General features: G+C 38.1%; 1 protein-coding gene across 2 annotated transcripts in view; it reads left to right on the top strand.

Annotated features, from left to right (window-relative positions):
* The window catches only part of LOC104610987 (DEA(D/H)-box RNA helicase family protein), a 46,751-nt gene that overhangs the window by 23,479 nt on the left and 5,366 nt on the right, over positions 1-17,906 (top strand). For both annotated transcript variants that reach the window (XM_010277874.3, XM_010277875.3), the window contains exons 7-10: positions 4,424-4,498; positions 8,016-8,135; positions 17,286-17,327; positions 17,470-17,544. In XM_010277874.3, the coding sequence (XP_010276176.1) occupies positions 4,424-4,498; positions 8,016-8,135; positions 17,286-17,327; positions 17,470-17,544 (312 nt within the window). The remainder of the gene's footprint in view (positions 1-4,423; positions 4,499-8,015; positions 8,136-17,285; positions 17,328-17,469; positions 17,545-17,906) is intronic.

A 17,906-nucleotide genomic window follows, 5' to 3' on the forward strand; every position in this document is an offset into this window, starting at 1 on the left:
GTTCCCTTTAGTTTTTGTTGTGAGTTAAGATGCTTCAAAGCTTCATGGTCTGAATACAACACACAGTCTAGTTGAATGATGTGGTGTGTTCAAATCTTTAAGGCATGTATAATGGCATAAATCTAAACACTATAAGTAGAATTGCTTTCTAGCATCTTTGAGTTTTTCACTAATGTATCTATGTAATTCCTTAATTTCTCAATTATTAATAAAATCTATTGTTATTGATAAAAAAAAAGTTTCTCACTAATGTAAACAATTGGACAACCTTCTTGACTAAAGACAACCCTAACCCCAACATGTGATGCATCACATTCAACTTCGAAAAGCTTATTGAAATTTGTTAAAGCTGGGGCTTTTGTCATCCTCTTGCGGATAGGGACGTCAAGGTTGGTAAGGCGCTGGGATTATTTTTTAGGTGCAAAAGCTTTCGCTAGAAGAGCCCTTGAAGATTTTGAAAGAAGAAATAGTGAGGAGAATCGAAAGATGATCACTTTGCGTGAAGGAGAAAAGAGATAGGGATGAGTAGTTTGGCTTAAGGTGGAGTTTCCTGGAGTGTGCCTTTGCTCTTTTGGTTTTAGGAAGTTCATCTTCTTTCTTTCTTTTTTTTTTGATCAGTAACAGTGAAATTTTATTAATGATAAAAGCAAGATTACAAAGGGATGGAGCTAAAAAGTCTTAACTCCAGTTACCCAAGAAACTTTCTGATCTTGTAGTGATTACAAAACAGCCCAGAATAGTGTCTCTATTTACCCCTTGCCTAGCTAGACCATCAGCCAATGCATTTGCACTTCTCTTAACCCAATTGCATTGAATTTCCATGTCCTTGGTTAACCACTTATACTTCCTCTTTTCATTGCTGTATTTCTACATCATAGCACTGTCCTCTGTTAGCCATTTCACTACCATTTCAGAATCACCTTCTATAACCACCTTTTTGATTTTTATTTCCTTGACCCTTTGAATCCCTTCAATAGTTTCAAGAATCTCAGCCCTCAATGAGTCTCCTACCCCAATCAGCCCAGAGTACATGGCTAACAAGTTTCCTGTTCCATCCCTTATCACACCTCCAATTCCAGAAGGCCCTGAGTTGCCTATGCTGCTGCCATCAAAATTCAGTTTGGTGAATCCAATAGGTGGAGGAGTCCAGCAAGCTTTTTGATAACTTTCTACATATGCCTGAATCTGCAATCTCCTTCCAATTCCTTAACAGCTCATCAACTGAGAAAACTTTGAACAGCTCCAATGTTCTCAACCATTGTATCATTCTAATGTGTATGATCTCCATAATTTCTTCCACACCTCTCTCTTTACTTGAGATGATCCTTGATTTCCTCTCCTCCCACACTGTCCAACAGACTACAGCTCTACCACACCTCCACATGATTTTATCCCTTTTAGTTGGCTAATTAGGCATGGAAGAAAACAAGCTTGGAACATTGAACGGGGGAGTCCACCTGCGTCCTAACAAAGAAGCAAACCATACCCAAAAAGCTTTAATAAACCGACAAGAAATTAGTAAGTGATATCCGGACTCACCGTCAGACTTACAGAGAACACACCAGTGAGGAGACAAGCAGCTGTTGGGTCTTTTCTTTTGGAGTAGATCCCCTGTATTAAATCTTCCTAGCAAGTCTTCCCAACAAAAACTCCCAACCTTAGGAGATATAAGTCGACACCACACTTCTTTAACAGGGAAGGAAAAGCCAGTGGGATGAAAGGGTAACAGTGCTTTGAAAAAGGAGGCACAAGTATAGGAACCCGAGGGAGTGAGTGTCCAGATTCTGCTATCTGCTTTAGATGGCTCAATAAAGACCCCTTCAAGGATAGATAGTAAGGCTATAGTACAGGCAAACTCTGTGTCCCTAACAACTCTTCTCAACCTTGGATTCCAACCGATCCTAGAGGGTGAATTGGAAGGAACAATAAAGGAAGAAATTGGTTCGTTCTTGAGGGAAGACAAAGAAAAAAGGCCTAGAAATTGATCTTTCAGAGGGGTTTCCCCAACCCAAACTTGTTCCCAGAATTTGACAAGGTTACCAGAATGCAAGTCATACCTGATCCATGGAGAGAATAAAGGCAGGATGGCTTGAATGACTCTCCAAGGGGAAGCTCTTGTAGCCCTTGCTAGAATTCCTGAATCCCATCCATTATCTGCTAGTCTATGTATACTTCCCACCACCTTAACCCACAACCTATCTTTCTCTAGTGAGAATCTCCATAACCATTTTCCTAGTAGTGCCAGATTCCTAGTCCCAATATTACCAATACCCAACCCTCCTCTTTAGCTCTACAGACCACCTCCCATTTGACCCTATGGTCCCTCTTCTCCTCCCTCGGCTCCCACAGAAAATCCCTCATTAGCTTCTCCAACCTATTGACCACCTTCACCGGTATCCTCAAAATTGACAGAAAATATACAGGAAGGTTAGCCAACATAGACCTAATTAAGGTGATTCTCCCTCCAAGGGACAAATAATTCCTTTTCCAGTTAGCCAGCCTCTTTTCAAATCTCTCCACAACAGGGGCCCAAAAATCATCTCTCTGAGGATTATCTCCCAAAGGTAAGCCCAGGTAGTTTAATGGCCAATTAGACACTGCACATCCCAAAATATCTGCATACTCCCCCATCTCCCCTTCCCCCATGTTGACTCCAACTATACAACTTTTTTCAAAATTCACCCTAAGATTTGACATCTGTTCGAAGAGCTGTTTAGAGAGTTTCAAATTTTTAGTCCAATTGACATCCCCACCTTTGCAAAAGGGGGATAGAGGGTCTCCTTGTCTGATCCCCCTCAAAGCTGGGAAATAGTCCACCACTGTCCCGTTCACCAAGATAGAATAATGACAATCCTTAATGTATCCAATAACCCAATTGCACCAGATGTCTCCAAACCCAAAGTTCATCAACTCCAATAAAAAGGACCAATCAACCATATCATAAGCCTTTTCCAGATCTAGTTTGCAGACCACTCCTCTTCTCCTGGATCTCTTGTAACCCTCTAAACTCTCATTTGCTACCGGTATCTGATCTGTTATTTGTCTCCCCCTCACAAATGCTCCTTGATTGTTCAAGATGATAGATGGTAGCACCTTTTTGATTCTAATTGACAGCACTGGTCTTGTTGTTTAGTTTGGGTTGGGGTTTTGTTGGCAATGAGTGAGTTATTTTTGATGTTGGACTCTCCTTATTCTCTTGAGTGATTTCTTATCAGCTATCACCTTTCTCTTGTATTCACCTTTTTCTTTTAATAATTTTTTTCTTTTATTATAAAAAAAGCTTTTCGTAGCTGTAGGAGTCTAAGTAAACTCACCTCCTTTCAAGCACTCAATAATGGGTACCACAATTGTGTTGAAGTTCTTTATAAATAAATGATAAAATGTTGCAAGCCCATGAAAGCTATGAATTTAGTTAAGGTCTTTAGTGTTAATCACTCTTGAATAGCTTGAACCTTTTCTTGTTCCATTCCAATGCCCTTTATTGAAACAACATACCCCAAATACACCAACTGATTTGTCAAGAGTACACTTTTTCAAGTTTCTCTCAAGTGTTCCAAATGGATGTCATGAATTTCAAAACAATCCCCCAAAGATAACTTCAGTTACAAAAACACCAAATGGACCAATACCAATAGTGGTGTCCCCAGAACCTAAATTATAAACATAACTATTTGGGATCTTACTACAAAAGCAAACAAATTCAAAACATATTTACATCATTTATTTTTATTTTTCTTTGTTCTATTCTTTTTTGGGCTTATCACAACTGAATCATCTACAGCAACTTCCCCTTCCACAGCAGAGTTCACTATTTTCCACAGATGAATTATCAGGTTCTGCCTGCCATCCTCAATTAACAATTATACTATAATGCCTCTAGATTCATCCTTCCTCAAGATCCAATGGGCTACTCTAATACTGATTGAGTCGGAGGTGATCTAACGGGACTGGAATTTAATCTAATAGTTTATGGTATTCCTTCTCTTTCCAAATTCCCCACAGGGCTACTGCAAAGTACATCTATTACTGCCTGAAGCTGTTTTTCAATCATATGATAAAACTCCTATATATGCAAATCCATACATGTGGATTGTGGAGTCATGTACATCTTTGAAAATCATTTTAATTGGTCAGCTACAAGAAAGCAATATTTTACAATAACAAGCTTGAATTCCCTACAGGATTGTTTTTAAGAATTTTGTGCTTTTAACAGCCTGAAGGAGCAAGTTAATCTCATGAATGAAATATTCAGTTTCTAATGGATGTTTTTCAATTTAAATATTTGTTGTACCTTGTTACTTCGAAATGACGTTGTAGTTTATCCTTCTTTTGTGTCTAGTTTTATTTATTTATTTTGTCAACGTATTGCTGTGTGATTTATCAAGAAAAAAGTTGGCGTGATTTTCTTTTCTCTCTTTTATAGGTGGGAACTCCTGGGCGTCTTGTGGATCATCTGTCCAACACAAAGGGTTTTAGCCTTCGCACATTAAAGTACTTGGTATATTTATCCTTGCATTTGTATATTGGTTTCAAATACTATTTGTTTTGATACTTGTTTGGTTATGATCATTAGTTAATAGTTTTTTGCAGTAACTTCAATGCTGGTTAGCTTTGATCAAATGAAAGAACATTATGAGTATGCTAATTTTTGTTGTAATTTTCTCATTCATTGAGTCCATTTTTTTTTAAATAATTAGGATCAACTAAAATGATGCAAGTAGAAATCTGTGGGTTAGTAAAAGATACTGATAATGCCCATGTCTCATATTCTCATTAAGTCCATCCTTATTTTAAATTTTGAATGTGTATTATTGTATTTAACGGGCAACATGGGAGATCAGCCAAACTCTTTTTGACTGATGAATGCTAATGGAATTCTAGTTCTCTTGTTATGTACTTGGTAGACTTCTATATTTTGATTTGCTTGGAAGTGCTTAGAAGCTCAATGTAGTTGGTAATTTATCTATAAGACTTAATTCTTGACTGCTTGCAAGTATTTTTTAAGGTTGAGGGATTGAGAAAGCTTAGATGTTGCTTGTTGCTGGACCTTCTTTCAGATGTTTTCCTTGATCAATTGGGTTTTGATACAAGAGTGAGATGCCTTAATTCACATTGGTGTTTCTCCCATGTTTCATTCTTTAAGGCCCTTGACCTCTCACTACATCCCATATAGAAATGGTTGAAGGTGACAGTCCTCTGTTCAGTTTGTTAATTAGCAATTACTATTGCTTGTCATTGACCTTGTCAGTGATAGATGCCCTTTGAGTTGTCATCATAATGGAATGATGGCGTGATTAGAGGTTGGTACTGATGAGAAAAAAGTAAAAAAAAAAAGTAACGTGCTAACAGATCACTACAATCTTTCGGAGAATAATTGAGCAAAGGTTATGGCATGACACAAGTTTATCAGAGAACTAATTTGGGTTTATGCGAAGGAGATCAACCATGGAAGCTATCTTTCTTTAGAGATCATTGATAGAAAAGTTTTGAGGGAATAAGAGAGATCTTCACATAGTGCTTAATTGATCAAGAGAAAGCACATGATAAGAGTCCCTAGAAAGATAATATGGTGGGTTTTGGAAAATAAAGGGAGTTCTAAATGAGTATGTTGACCTAATTGAAGATATGTATAGGGTTACAGCAGAAGGTGGGCCTTGGTGCAACGGTTGGGTTGCTCCATTCTACCTGGGTAACCAGGGTTCAAGTCTTGGAAACAACCTCTTTGTGTATTTCTGCAGGGGTAAGGCTGTGTACTTCTGACCCTCCCCAGATCCTGCATTGGCTGGAGTCTTGTGCACTGTGCTGCCCTGTGCCCTCTTTATAAGGGTGCAACAGCCAATGTTAGAACACGTGGGAGAGACACCAGATCCTAAAGTTACAGTGGGTCTTTCCCAAGGCTTAGCACTTAGTCCTTACTTATTTTCACTAATCATGGATGAAAACGGGAAAGGCTATGGGGTACAGTAATCTAATAATTGAAGGGGATTCCAAGGTTATATTAGGACTGCTGGGAAGCAATGAAGAGGGACCATGGAAACATGGATCTGAATTCAGAGAAGCTAAAGAGACAATAAAGGAATTGGGAGCAACATACAGTGAACACCTAGGACTACTAATGATCTAGCAGATTGACTTGCAAAATAGGAAGTGACAAGGATACAATGTATTGGGGAATTGTAATTTATTTGATACTGAATGTTACACAGCTGGTCCCATTTATATTTATGGACAACAACCTTAGAAGCAAGAGGTTTTAAAATAAATTGGATTAAAGAGAAAATATACTATATAAATTTAATAATAATAGGAGTGCAAATCAGCGTACACATCATTGTCATCATCATCTAACCCTGCCCAACTATATAGGGTTTGACTATATGATTCCTATTTCACCATTCCATTCTATTAAGTGACATATCCATCGTTAAATTATGAGTGCTTAAATAATTTCTTGTTACTTCCACCGGAGTTCTTTTTGGTCTGCCCTTAGCTATTCTATTTCCAACTTGTTACAAATCACTTTTCCTATCAAGTGCTGTAGATGGTCTTCTATGCGTGTTATGAGTGCTTAAATAATTTCTTGTTACTTCCACCAGAGTTCTTTTTGGTCTGCCCTTAGCTTCTATTTCCAACTTGTTACAAATCACTTTTCCTATCAAGTGCTGTAGATGGTCTTCTATGCGTGTGATACTTTCTCTCATTAGTCACCTATTGGAGCTACTTCTATGTTGCTTCATATGACTTCATTTCCATGTTAACATTAGCATTTCCGTACACTTATTTTAGACATGCTGCTTCTTAACTGCCCAGCACTTTGCTCCATACAAACATAGCTGGCCTTACAACTACTTTATACAACTTTCATTTTGGCCGAAGTGGTATTTTCCTATCACACAAGACTCCGGATACACCCCTTTGCTTGTTTTTTCAATTAATTCTATGTTATCAGCAAACATTGAGTATGTTTAGTTGACTCATCTATGTTTAGTGGAAAGCAGTTGTAAGGCCAGCAATTCTGTATGGAGCAGGGTAGTTTGTATTGTTATTTAGCTTTTATTGTCGGTATGTTGGCTGTTTTGGCCTACTTTTGGGTCTTTCTACCTTCCTTTAAATTTTACAGGTAGGAGGCTTTATAGTTCCATTTCCCCCCTTTTTTCCTGCAATTCAGTATAATTGTTCTGATCCAGATTCCAGAAAAAAATCCAAAATTGTTTATATGTTGGCTGTTTTGGCTTGCTTTTTGTCTTTCTGCCTTTCCTTATATTTTACAGGGAGGAGGTTTATATCTCTATTTCCTCCTTTTGTCCTGCAATTCAATCTAATTGTTATTGATCCGGATTATGGGAGAAAAAACTATATCCAAAGTAGGCTTTTCTAGGCAATGTAAGACTCCAAAAACCAAAGTTACATAAATACCCCGACATTGTAATATGACGGATATGATCTCTCTCTGAAAGTTTGAGTTTCCAGATGAGCATGAGAAATGCATAAATATTATAATAGTATGCTCCAGAGATGCTGGGCGTTTGTGAATGTGGCATGTTGTTGCCACTGTTTCTGCATCTTCTTCCATTTTAGATTCTATACCATTAGTTAGGACTTAGGACTAGCTTGTACTTTCTAGTTTTTGTTTTTTCATTCATTTTTATTTTTAAGTGAAAATGGAGATTTTTTTTAAGAACAAAGAAATTGGAATAAAAAGAAAAATTGCTATCTTTTCAGTTTAATGACTTTTTTGACTACATTGATTCCTTATTATGTTTGAAATTAATCAACTTGAAGTTAAAAAGAAAAGGTCTCTGATGGCTACAATTATATATCGATTAAAACTATCAGAGCTTGAAAGGAATTATCTAGCACTAAGCATAGATAGCAAGTTCATGTATGTGTTTCTGTTTTTATGTTTTCCTTGGATACAATAAATGGCATCTAGTTCCTGTTTATCAAACCTAGGAAACATGGTTTTCCACTGCATTGCTTTCAATTAGCTTTGTGGTTTGCCTATATTCTTGCAGGTCCTGGATGAGGCAGACAGACTGTTAAATGAGGACTTTGAGAAGCCAATTGATGAAATATTGAAAGCTATCCCTCGGGAACGAAAAACATATTTATTTTCAGCCACTATGACGAAAAAGGTTAGTTCACTCTAGCATGTCTACAGTTCTACATAAGTATATGCCTTTTGAATACTCCTATATTGTTGGGTTGGGATAATGGTTTAAAATGTCTAAATGTTTTTTTTTTTTTTAATATTACCACAATATATTTCCATTTCCAATGGTACTGGTACATACCAACGTGAGATATTAGAGGAATCTATCTTGATTTATTGCTTACTATATTTTATTGATAAGAAAATCTTTTATATTTTTCTCAGTAAGTTTTAATTTGTTAATCAAATCAGTATTAGGTTTTAATTACATGTACATATATATCTTCTAAATAATTTGTTTTAACATGATTCTTTTCTTAAAATTTACTATTTTTTCAAGTTTATCATTATAGATGTCTCTTCCCTTATTTTTCTTTATGAAATCTCTCTTAACTATACATATTTTAATAAATAAAATATATTTGATGTTTTAATATTTTTAAAATTTTAGGATAAACAATATAATAGTGTAAGAAGCATATTCATATTTAAATTATTTCTTTTATATTAAATAAAATATTATGGAATAACATTTACAGCTAAAATAACAAAATAGGTGCTACAAAGCAATTTTTTGATTTCTTGAATTTATTTGAAGTGGGGGAAGTACGCATTTTGAAATGGTGTAATCACTTAAAAAGCATAATTTTTATTCCTTTGTAACGATATAGTTATTTAATAGAGTATGCCCTTTTATAGTTTAAAAAAATATTAACAGATATTTTCTTGGATGAATATTTACAAAAGTTATAAAATGCTTACAAATAAATCTACGGAAAATTTCCGATATTTCTGACATATTGCTTATTTTTGAGTAATCAAAATTCCAACAAAACTGACTTTTTAAAACTTGGATGGAACTGTTTAAGCTGCTCATTAATCAACTTTCTTTCTGAAATCTCTCTCGTGATTTCATATCCTGTTTCCTCACCATCCACACTTTCCAAACCAGAGAGGCCATGTTTCGTATTTATCTCGGGGAACAGGGTTGTATTTTTCAGAGGGATGAAGTCATGCCCCGATTGGTAGTTATGCAGATTCATGATTAAGACTTAAATACAATATTGTTTTTTTTTTTTTTTTTAATTCAATCTTGTAAATTGGATGGTTTTTGAAAATAATCATCTCAAAGTGATGAAATCTGCTGCAATGCAACTGCAAAGATCATCTCTTGGGCTAGCACGTCTAACATTACAGCTGACTCATTATTTTGTAACTAACAACTTTTGTAGTTTTGTGAATTCAGTCACACATACACACATATTTTGATAGGAAGAGGTGACTTTTCATTAATGTATATTAAACAATACAGAGGTACTTTCCCCAAGGGTGAAGAATCTGACCCCACAAAAGAATACAAGATTATAACTCAGCCTAAAACAATTCACCCCTAGATACCCCATGCTTGGCCAATGTATCAGCCAAACCATTTGCTGATCTTCTCACTTATCGAACAGTTACACCGCTCTCTAGATAGGCTCCCTTTCTCTCTCATGGTTTACCTGTGTGTCCAAATCCCTGTACTCCCTTTTACTAACCACCTTACCACCATTTTTGGGTCCCCCTCCACTTCCACTTTCTGAAAGCCCGGCTGTCTTGCCAATCCCAGGCCTTGTAGGAATGCTAACACTTAAGCTGTGAGAGAAGCACCATCTCCTATAAGCCCAGAGTATATAATCACAACTTTCACTTATTCTAGTAGTCCCCAGATTTGTTTTTGAAGATAAATAAAAAATTTTGTTAAAACAAAAAAGAACAAGATACAAGGAAAGGTGATAAAGAATCACCTGAAAGAACACACCCAAAGTAGGAAAAACCCTCCCAACAAATCAAAAACATCAAAAACCAATCCCAAAGCAAGCAAAAAGAATCAACATGAAGACAACAAAACAGGCCACAAGCAAAAACCATACAAAACCCAAATCAAACAGAACCCCCACCCGACACCCATAGTGGAAAACCAGACCCACAATGAATTCCGAACTACTTCATTTTTTGACTACAATCTTCTTCATGTTGTCTTCTGGCTGCGCTTCTGTGTTTCCTTACTTTCTTGTTAGGTCCAAGGCCAAAGAAAACCTCCTCTTATTCTTGCAAAAACCTTTGAAACTGGAACCTGCTGTTGGCTTCTCTTAATCTTCTGAGTTTTGAATCTTCTTACTGTATTTAATGTTCCAGCAACTTCTTCCATCTTCCCCTCAGAATTCTGACCCCTATCTAAAACAAACTCCTCTCCCCCCCCCAAAACCTCTTCCTTTTCCTTGCTGTTATTCTCACTGCCTCTGTCTAACTTTTCCAACCCTTGATTTGAGAAGTTACTTGACTTGCCATCAACCACTGTATCAATTTTAATTTCGTTCTCCCCATTCCTTTTTTTTTTTTAATTTTTTGATTGGAAACGGTAGCTTCATTAAATAACTTTAATTTTGTTCTCCCCATTCCTTTCCTCCATAGACCTGAAGGCTTCCTTCACAAACTCCTCCCCTCCTAGGACAAATAGACCTAGAATTTTGCTAACTTCCACTTATTCACAACTTTTTCAATGCCATAACTAACCTCCACCTTATGTGTCTCATCTATCAACGGATCATCCTCACTTTCCTCCCTTGAGTCCAATTTCAGTGCCCTCTATTTTCTTCTGTTGTACAAGAGAAAGGGGGAGAGAAGAGGAGAGATGAGAGGACTAAGAGCCCAAAAGAATACTGCAGGCGTGCAGTATGTTATTATTTATACTAGGGCGACTGTACAACTTAAAAATAAGAAAGAAATTACAAAAGTACCCCTGCGGTACCATACATATATAAAATAACATCTGTTAACACTCTCCCTCAAGTTGGAGCATAGATATCAATCATGCCCAACTTGTCACAAAGATCATGATGTCTTGAGTGGTGTAGTCCTTTTGTAAAGATGTCTGCAAGTTGGTTCTCAGAGCTGACATAGGGAGTACGCACATCGCCTGTGATGACTTTCTCTCTGATAAAATGCTTGTCGACTTCGATGTGTTTTGTTCTATCATGTAGCATTGGGTTAGTAACAATGTTTATGGCTGCTTTGTTATCACATAATAGGGTCATAGGCTTGTCCACTAGGAAACCCAACTCACCCAACAGATTCTTTATCCACATACTTTCAGCCACTCCGTGAGCCATTGCACGATATTTAGCTTCAGCACTAGATCTAGCCACCACACTTTGCTTTTTACTTCTCCAGGTAACAAGGTTTCCTCCTATAAAGGTGTAGTAGCCACTAATAGACTTTCTGTCATTTTGAGATCCAGCCCAATCTGCACCAGTATACACTTCAACTTTTAAATGCCCATGTCTTTGAAATAACAAGCCAGCACTAGGAAACCTTTTAAGATATCGGAGGATTCTTTCTGCTGCTTCAAGATGAGTGGACCTAGGTGCATGCATGAACTGGCTAAGGACACCAACAGCATACGCAATGTCTGGGCGGGTCATAGAGACATATAACAATCTTCCTACAAGTCTTTGAAACTGTTTCACATCCTTGATAGGTTCACCTTGGCTGTCACCTAATTTATGGTTGGGATCAATGGGAGAATCAATTGGCTTCACTTCCATCTTTCCAGTGTCCTGAAGTAAATCTAGGACATATTTCCTTTGGGAAATGAAGATGCCCCTTTTTGAGCGGGCAACTTCAATTCCAAGGAAGTATCTAGGAGGCCTTAGATCATTTACTTCAAACTGTGTGGCAAGGAAACCCTTCAACCTCTGGATTTCATCCTTCCAGTCACCAATAACAATTATATCATCAACATATACTATTAAAGCAACAATTTTACCTTCTCCTCTTTTTACAAACAGTGTGTGATCTGATTGACATTGCTTGTATCCTTTCTGCTGAACCGCAACATGAAATCTGCTGAACCAAGCTCTTGGTGATTGTTTCAGCTCGTATTAAGACTTTTTCAACTTGCACACCTTCTGTTCATTGCCTTGAGCTTGGAAACCAGGGGGTTGTATCATGTAAACTTCCTCTTCAAGATCACCATTCAAGAATGCATTCTTGATATCAAGCTGATGTAGATCCCAATCAAGGTTAGCAACAAGAGAGAATAGGACTCTAATGGAGTTCATCTTGGCAATAAGAGCAAAAGTTTCTACATAATCAACTCTGTACACTTGTGTAAACCCCTTTGCCACTAAACGAGCTTTATACCTCTCCACCGTGGCATCAGCCCTATGTTTGACGGTGAACACCCATTTACATCCAACTGGATCCTTTCCCTTAGGAAGATCTACAAGTTCCTATATGCCATTTTTATGAAGGGCATTAATTTCTTCCTTCATGGCATCTATCCGTTCAGGTACTGAAAGAGTTTTTGCCACATTCTTGGGGATAGGGACACTGTCAATAGAAGTAAGAAAAGCACGAAAAGAGGGTGAAATGTTCTCATAAGAAACAAAGTTGGAAATGGGGTGTTTAGTGGTGTGCAATCTAACACCTTTCCTGTGAGGAATAGGAAGGTCAAGGTCATTAGCAATAGGGGTATCAATTGCAATGGAATCAGGAACATCATTAGGAGCCAAGTTACCTGAGTGAGTATGATCCGCCCCGAGGAGTTTGATGGCACTAGAGGTACAACTTCTAGATTCTCCATAGCTCTTGAATTTGGTTGGCCTTTGCGACGACGGAAGAAGACACGAAAAGGCGGAGGATTAGGAAGAGGAGGGAGTTGAACCAGTTTCTCCTCATGTCTACTCTCCCCCTGAGGAGAAACAGAAAAGAAAGGCTCATCCTCAAAGAAAGAGACATCCATGGAAACATAAAATTTCCGAGAAACATGATCAAAACAATGGTATCCCTTCTAAGTGAAGGAGTACCCCAGGAATATGCAAGGAGTAGCACGAGAATCCAATTTCCCACGAGTGGGAGACAGATTTTGGACAAAGCACCAACAACCAAATACACGAGGAGGAATGGGAAGAAGGGGGGCCTTAGGGAAGAGAAGCTGATGTGGGGCTTTGTACTCTAACCACCGAGAGGGCATACAGCTAATGAGGTAGGTAGAACAAAGAACAGCCTCAAGCCAAAAACGCTTGGGGACATTCATATGGAGTAGTAAACCCCGAGCCACTTCAAGGAGATGTCGGTTCCGTGAGATCACTATGATAACTCTTTCGCATTATCTGATTGAAAGATTTGGATTTTAGTTTGAAATTGAGTGAAGACCATCCGCTGAAAATCTTGGATAATTTTTTGTACTTCCTCCCTGGTTCGCATGGGATATACCCAAGTATATCTAGAATAATCATCAACGAGGGTAATAAAATACTTGTAACCACTCTCAGATGGTAAAGTAACAGGGCCCCACACATCAGAATGAACAGTGTGAAATGGAAATTCAGATTTATTATTTTTTGGAAGAAAATGAGTTCTACAATGTTTACTCAATTGACACGTTTGACAAGAGAAATTTGAAACGGACACTGACTTAAATAGTTCTGGAAACACAACTTTTAAAGACTCAAAAGACAAATGACCAAGGCGACAATGCCATAAATAAACATGACTCTTACAGGACTGGCTCATAGACTCTGTAACATGAAGACCAACTTTATTCTCCAGCATGTAAAGTCCATCAACCATACGTCCTCTACCAATTGTCCTCCCCGAGTTTAGATCCTGGATCACATAGTAAGAAGGGAAAAAGGTCATTGAGCAGTTTAAGGAATTAGTAACACTAGTAACAGAGAACAAATTAATGGGAAATTTTGGAACATGTAGAACATTAGAGAGGGTAAGTCCAAAGGGATGAGAGATGGTTCCTTGACCAGCTATGGAAGCATATGATCCATCAGCTAGTCTCACCTTGTCTCTTCTAGAAAGAAGGTGATAGGTTTGAAAGTAAGAAGACATACCAGTCATGTGTTTTGACGCTCCAGAATCAATGATCCAGGGAGAGTCAAGGGTATGAGAAGCAACATGGAAAGCTGTGGCAGAGTTACCTAATGTAGATGCGAATGAGGTTGAGGGAAGAGCATCCATTTGACGAATAGCTCTACCATAGAGCTCTAAATGGTCACGAAAGGAATTCATAATATCCTCCCTTCGGTTAGATCCAGAGGAATGTGTTTGAGTCACAGTATGGATGGGGGGCTGATTCTCTCGAGTAGCCATGTTGGCCATAGTGTGTTTCTTTGTACCTTGCTGTCTTGACCTTTTATTCACATTTGAACTTTGCTTCTTATTCAGATCTTGAGTTCATTTCGGTTTCCCATGAAGATCCCAGCATGTATCTCTAGTGTGTCGAGGTTTCTGGCAATGAGTACACCACAATTTTTCTTTATCTTCCGTTTTTTTCTGGAGATCTCCTTTCTTGGAAGAATTTCCCACACTGGTAGAGACACCCCCTTTTGCTTCCAATACAACTGCATCTCCACCAGGGTTGTTCATCAAATTCCTTCTGCGCTCTTCAGATTCTACAAGAGCATAAATTTCCTGAACTGATGGAAGATCCTTAGAACTGAGAATCTAGACTCTGATAGATTCGTACATAGGGTTCAAACCATGTAAGAAGGCAAACACTCTCTGCTGGGAGACAAGTTTCTTGTACAGTTTTGCATCCTCGTCACATTTCCAGTCCACACTCTGATAATGGTCCAACTCCTTCCAGATAGAAGTCAAACCAGAATAATATACCGGTAGACACCTCTCCCCCTGTTTACAAGTAGGCGACTCTGCCTGTAGTTGATAGATCCTTGCATAGTGTCACAGTTCTGAGTATGTTGATTTTGCTTGTTCCCATATCTCATTTGCCGTTTCAGCCCACATGAAATTCTTCCTTATTTGAGGTTGCATAGAGACTAAGAGCCAAGACATAACCATGCTGTTCTCCTGATTCCATCTATCATATTCAGCACTCCCAGAGTGTGGTTCTTTAATTCTCCCATTAATATAACCTATCTTCCCCCTTGCAGTGATGTACAGCTTGATCCCTCTTGACCACTCTAAATAATTTAAACCATCAAGAGGGACAACAGCCATGGGAAAGGATAGGTCTACACCCCCACTCATTACATTCAGCATTGAGGAAACTTCAGATGTAGCAGAATCTTCACCACTCATGATTTCAGATTTAAAAACAACACCCCCCAAAAAAAAGGAACACAGCCACAAAGAGTTATTATAGAAGGTACCAGCCACTTCCAGACCTTCAGTCCACCAAAAAAACTGCTGTTGCAGCACACAAACAAGGTCCTTATGACCTATGGTTTCACAGGGTTCCAAAAAACAAAACTGATGTTGCAGCACATAAACAGGTCCTTATGACCTACGGTTGCACAGGGATCAAACAACCCCACAACAGAAAGTAAAGGAAGAGGTGAAGCTCACCACACATCTAATCGGTAGACCTGGAAGCCGAACAGCAGATGGACACAACTGGAAGATGAAGAGACAGACTGCTCGACTTCACCTTTCAAGCCTGGACGACCTGCTCTGATACCATGTTGTACAAGAGAAAGGGAGAGAGAAGAGGAGAGACGAGAGGACTCAGAGCCCAAAAGAATACTGCAGGCATGCAGTATGTTATTATTTATACCAGGGCGACCGTACAATTTAAAAATAAGAAAGAAATTACAAAAGTACCCCTGCGGTACCATACATGTATAAAATAACATCTGTTAACATCTTCCAAGGGAAAAGTTCTGTATCTTTTCCTTTTATATGTTCTTACTCCATCTCCACTCCTGTTTCCTACCCCCTCACTTCCCCTTCCCTCATTCCCTTCTCATCTCTCTCCTTCCTTCTCCACTAAACCATAACCCCCTTTCCTTCCTCTTCCCCAATTGTGTCTTGATTGCTCTCCCCCTCTTCCCCAATTGTGTCTCCATCTCATTCCCTCATAGCCCTCATCACCTCTTCACCTTTTCCTTCTTCCGTTGCCACTCTTTGCTCTTCTATATCTCCACTTTTCAATTCTTTCGTGACCTCTTCGTTACCACCAGAGCCTTCTTGTAAACCTTCATTGTCCTCTACTTTTTTATGTTGGTGAAAATTACCTTCAGAATCCTCTTGGACTTCTTCGCTTCCTCGCATCTCTTTTCTTCCTTGTCGAAATTTTCTGCAATCAATAACTCCTTATTTTTAGGGAACAACTCTACTTTTCTCCAAATGAATCCTTGGGCGTCATTAATTTTCTCTTCTATGATCTCCTTCTCTATTGATCCCTCTTCATTTGTTATATTTCCTGCTTGATCACTTAATCCTTCGGTGCCTCCTGTTGTCCCTTGCATCAAACTTGAAAAACCAGGGCTAATGTCTTTGTAACCAGTAGTTTTAACGAAGGCTCACCGGGATTATCTGACGAGTTGCTAAAAGACCTCACAATTCCGCCTGGTTTGGGCTGCTCCTCCTTGAAACCCAACCTTCTCTCTTTACCTGTAATATCACAAAACCTATTAGAATTCGGTTCAACCGGAGCACCCGAAGTTGAAGAGAACACACTCTTCCATTTCTCAAAATTCATTTCCCCTTTTTTCAAAATCATTTTATATTTCCATCTTTTCCGAGGAATGACAGCTTCCTTCAAAGTTTTATTTAAATTTTTGACAAGCTGTAGGGGTCCAAATCTCCTGAATAGTAAACCTTTTTTGTTGAGGAAGTCACCACTGCATTCCACTTTCTTATAAACAAATCTAAGGATTTTTGCCAATGTGCAACCCTGAAAGAGATGTTATCAATAAGCTCACTTTACCCGCTCTTGAAAGATGTGGTTATTTCTTTCCTCCAATGATGCCCAAACTATTGCTGCTCTTGCATCTCTCCACATTGACCTACCCCCGTTTTGATTGTCTGAAGAAGATTGCATCAAAGAATCCTACAACACAAGAGAGGGGTGTCCACCTGTAAGCTGCAACCAAATAGAGAAGAAAACAAATCCCAAATGCCTGATGCAAATGAACAAGAGATTGTAAATTCACATTACAGTGACTGGATTGGGATTTTCTCCCATTTATACCTCAGTAATACTTTGCCTTTCCTCAAAAAAGAAAAGAAAAAATCTTGTTAATTTTGCAGTTATGAAAGTGGTGAGTTACTTATCAAAGATGAAAACTAAATGTAATTAGACAAAAATTTGAACATGTTTCTTTCATGATTACAGGTGCGCAAGCTCCAAAGAGCATGTTTGAGGAATCCTGTGAAGGTGGGTGGAACAGTGTTGTCCATTGGTATTCATTGATGAATCTCAATGTTTTGCATATTATATTCATGTCAGTTCCTATGTGTAATATTTAACTCACAGTTTTGTTGGAATGTGTAACTAATGTTAGTTCTATTGCATTCAGATAGAGGTGGCATCTAAATATTCCACTGTTGATACTTTGAAGCAGCAATACCGTTTTATTCCCCATAAGTATAAGGTAGTTTCCTTCCCAATGTTGATTCTGTATAAAATGTAAAATGTACAGTCTGAATATTATATTTATAGACAGAACTAAGGGTGTCTAGCATAGATAATGGATGGGCAGCAATACCCACAGTGCATGTAGTTGTGAGTTATCTTATAGGTAAAACTCAAATGTATATCGGAAGGTTTCGCTAGTTGACATCACTTTCTTTTATGTTTACTGTTTATTGTTTTTTTTTTTTTTTACAGTGATCTGATACATCTTATGTTTGGATGATTGGGAATAAATCTGGGAAATAATCACAATATCCCAAGTGGGGTATTCCAAGTGATAGGTCCTAAAATTGATTGTATGTTTCCAAATAATACATATAC

This window comes from Nelumbo nucifera, chromosome 7, assembly GCF_055504915.1.
Source record: "Nelumbo nucifera cultivar China Antique chromosome 7, China Antique-T2T, whole genome shotgun sequence".
Taxonomy (NCBI): Eukaryota; Viridiplantae; Streptophyta; class Magnoliopsida; order Proteales; family Nelumbonaceae; genus Nelumbo; species Nelumbo nucifera.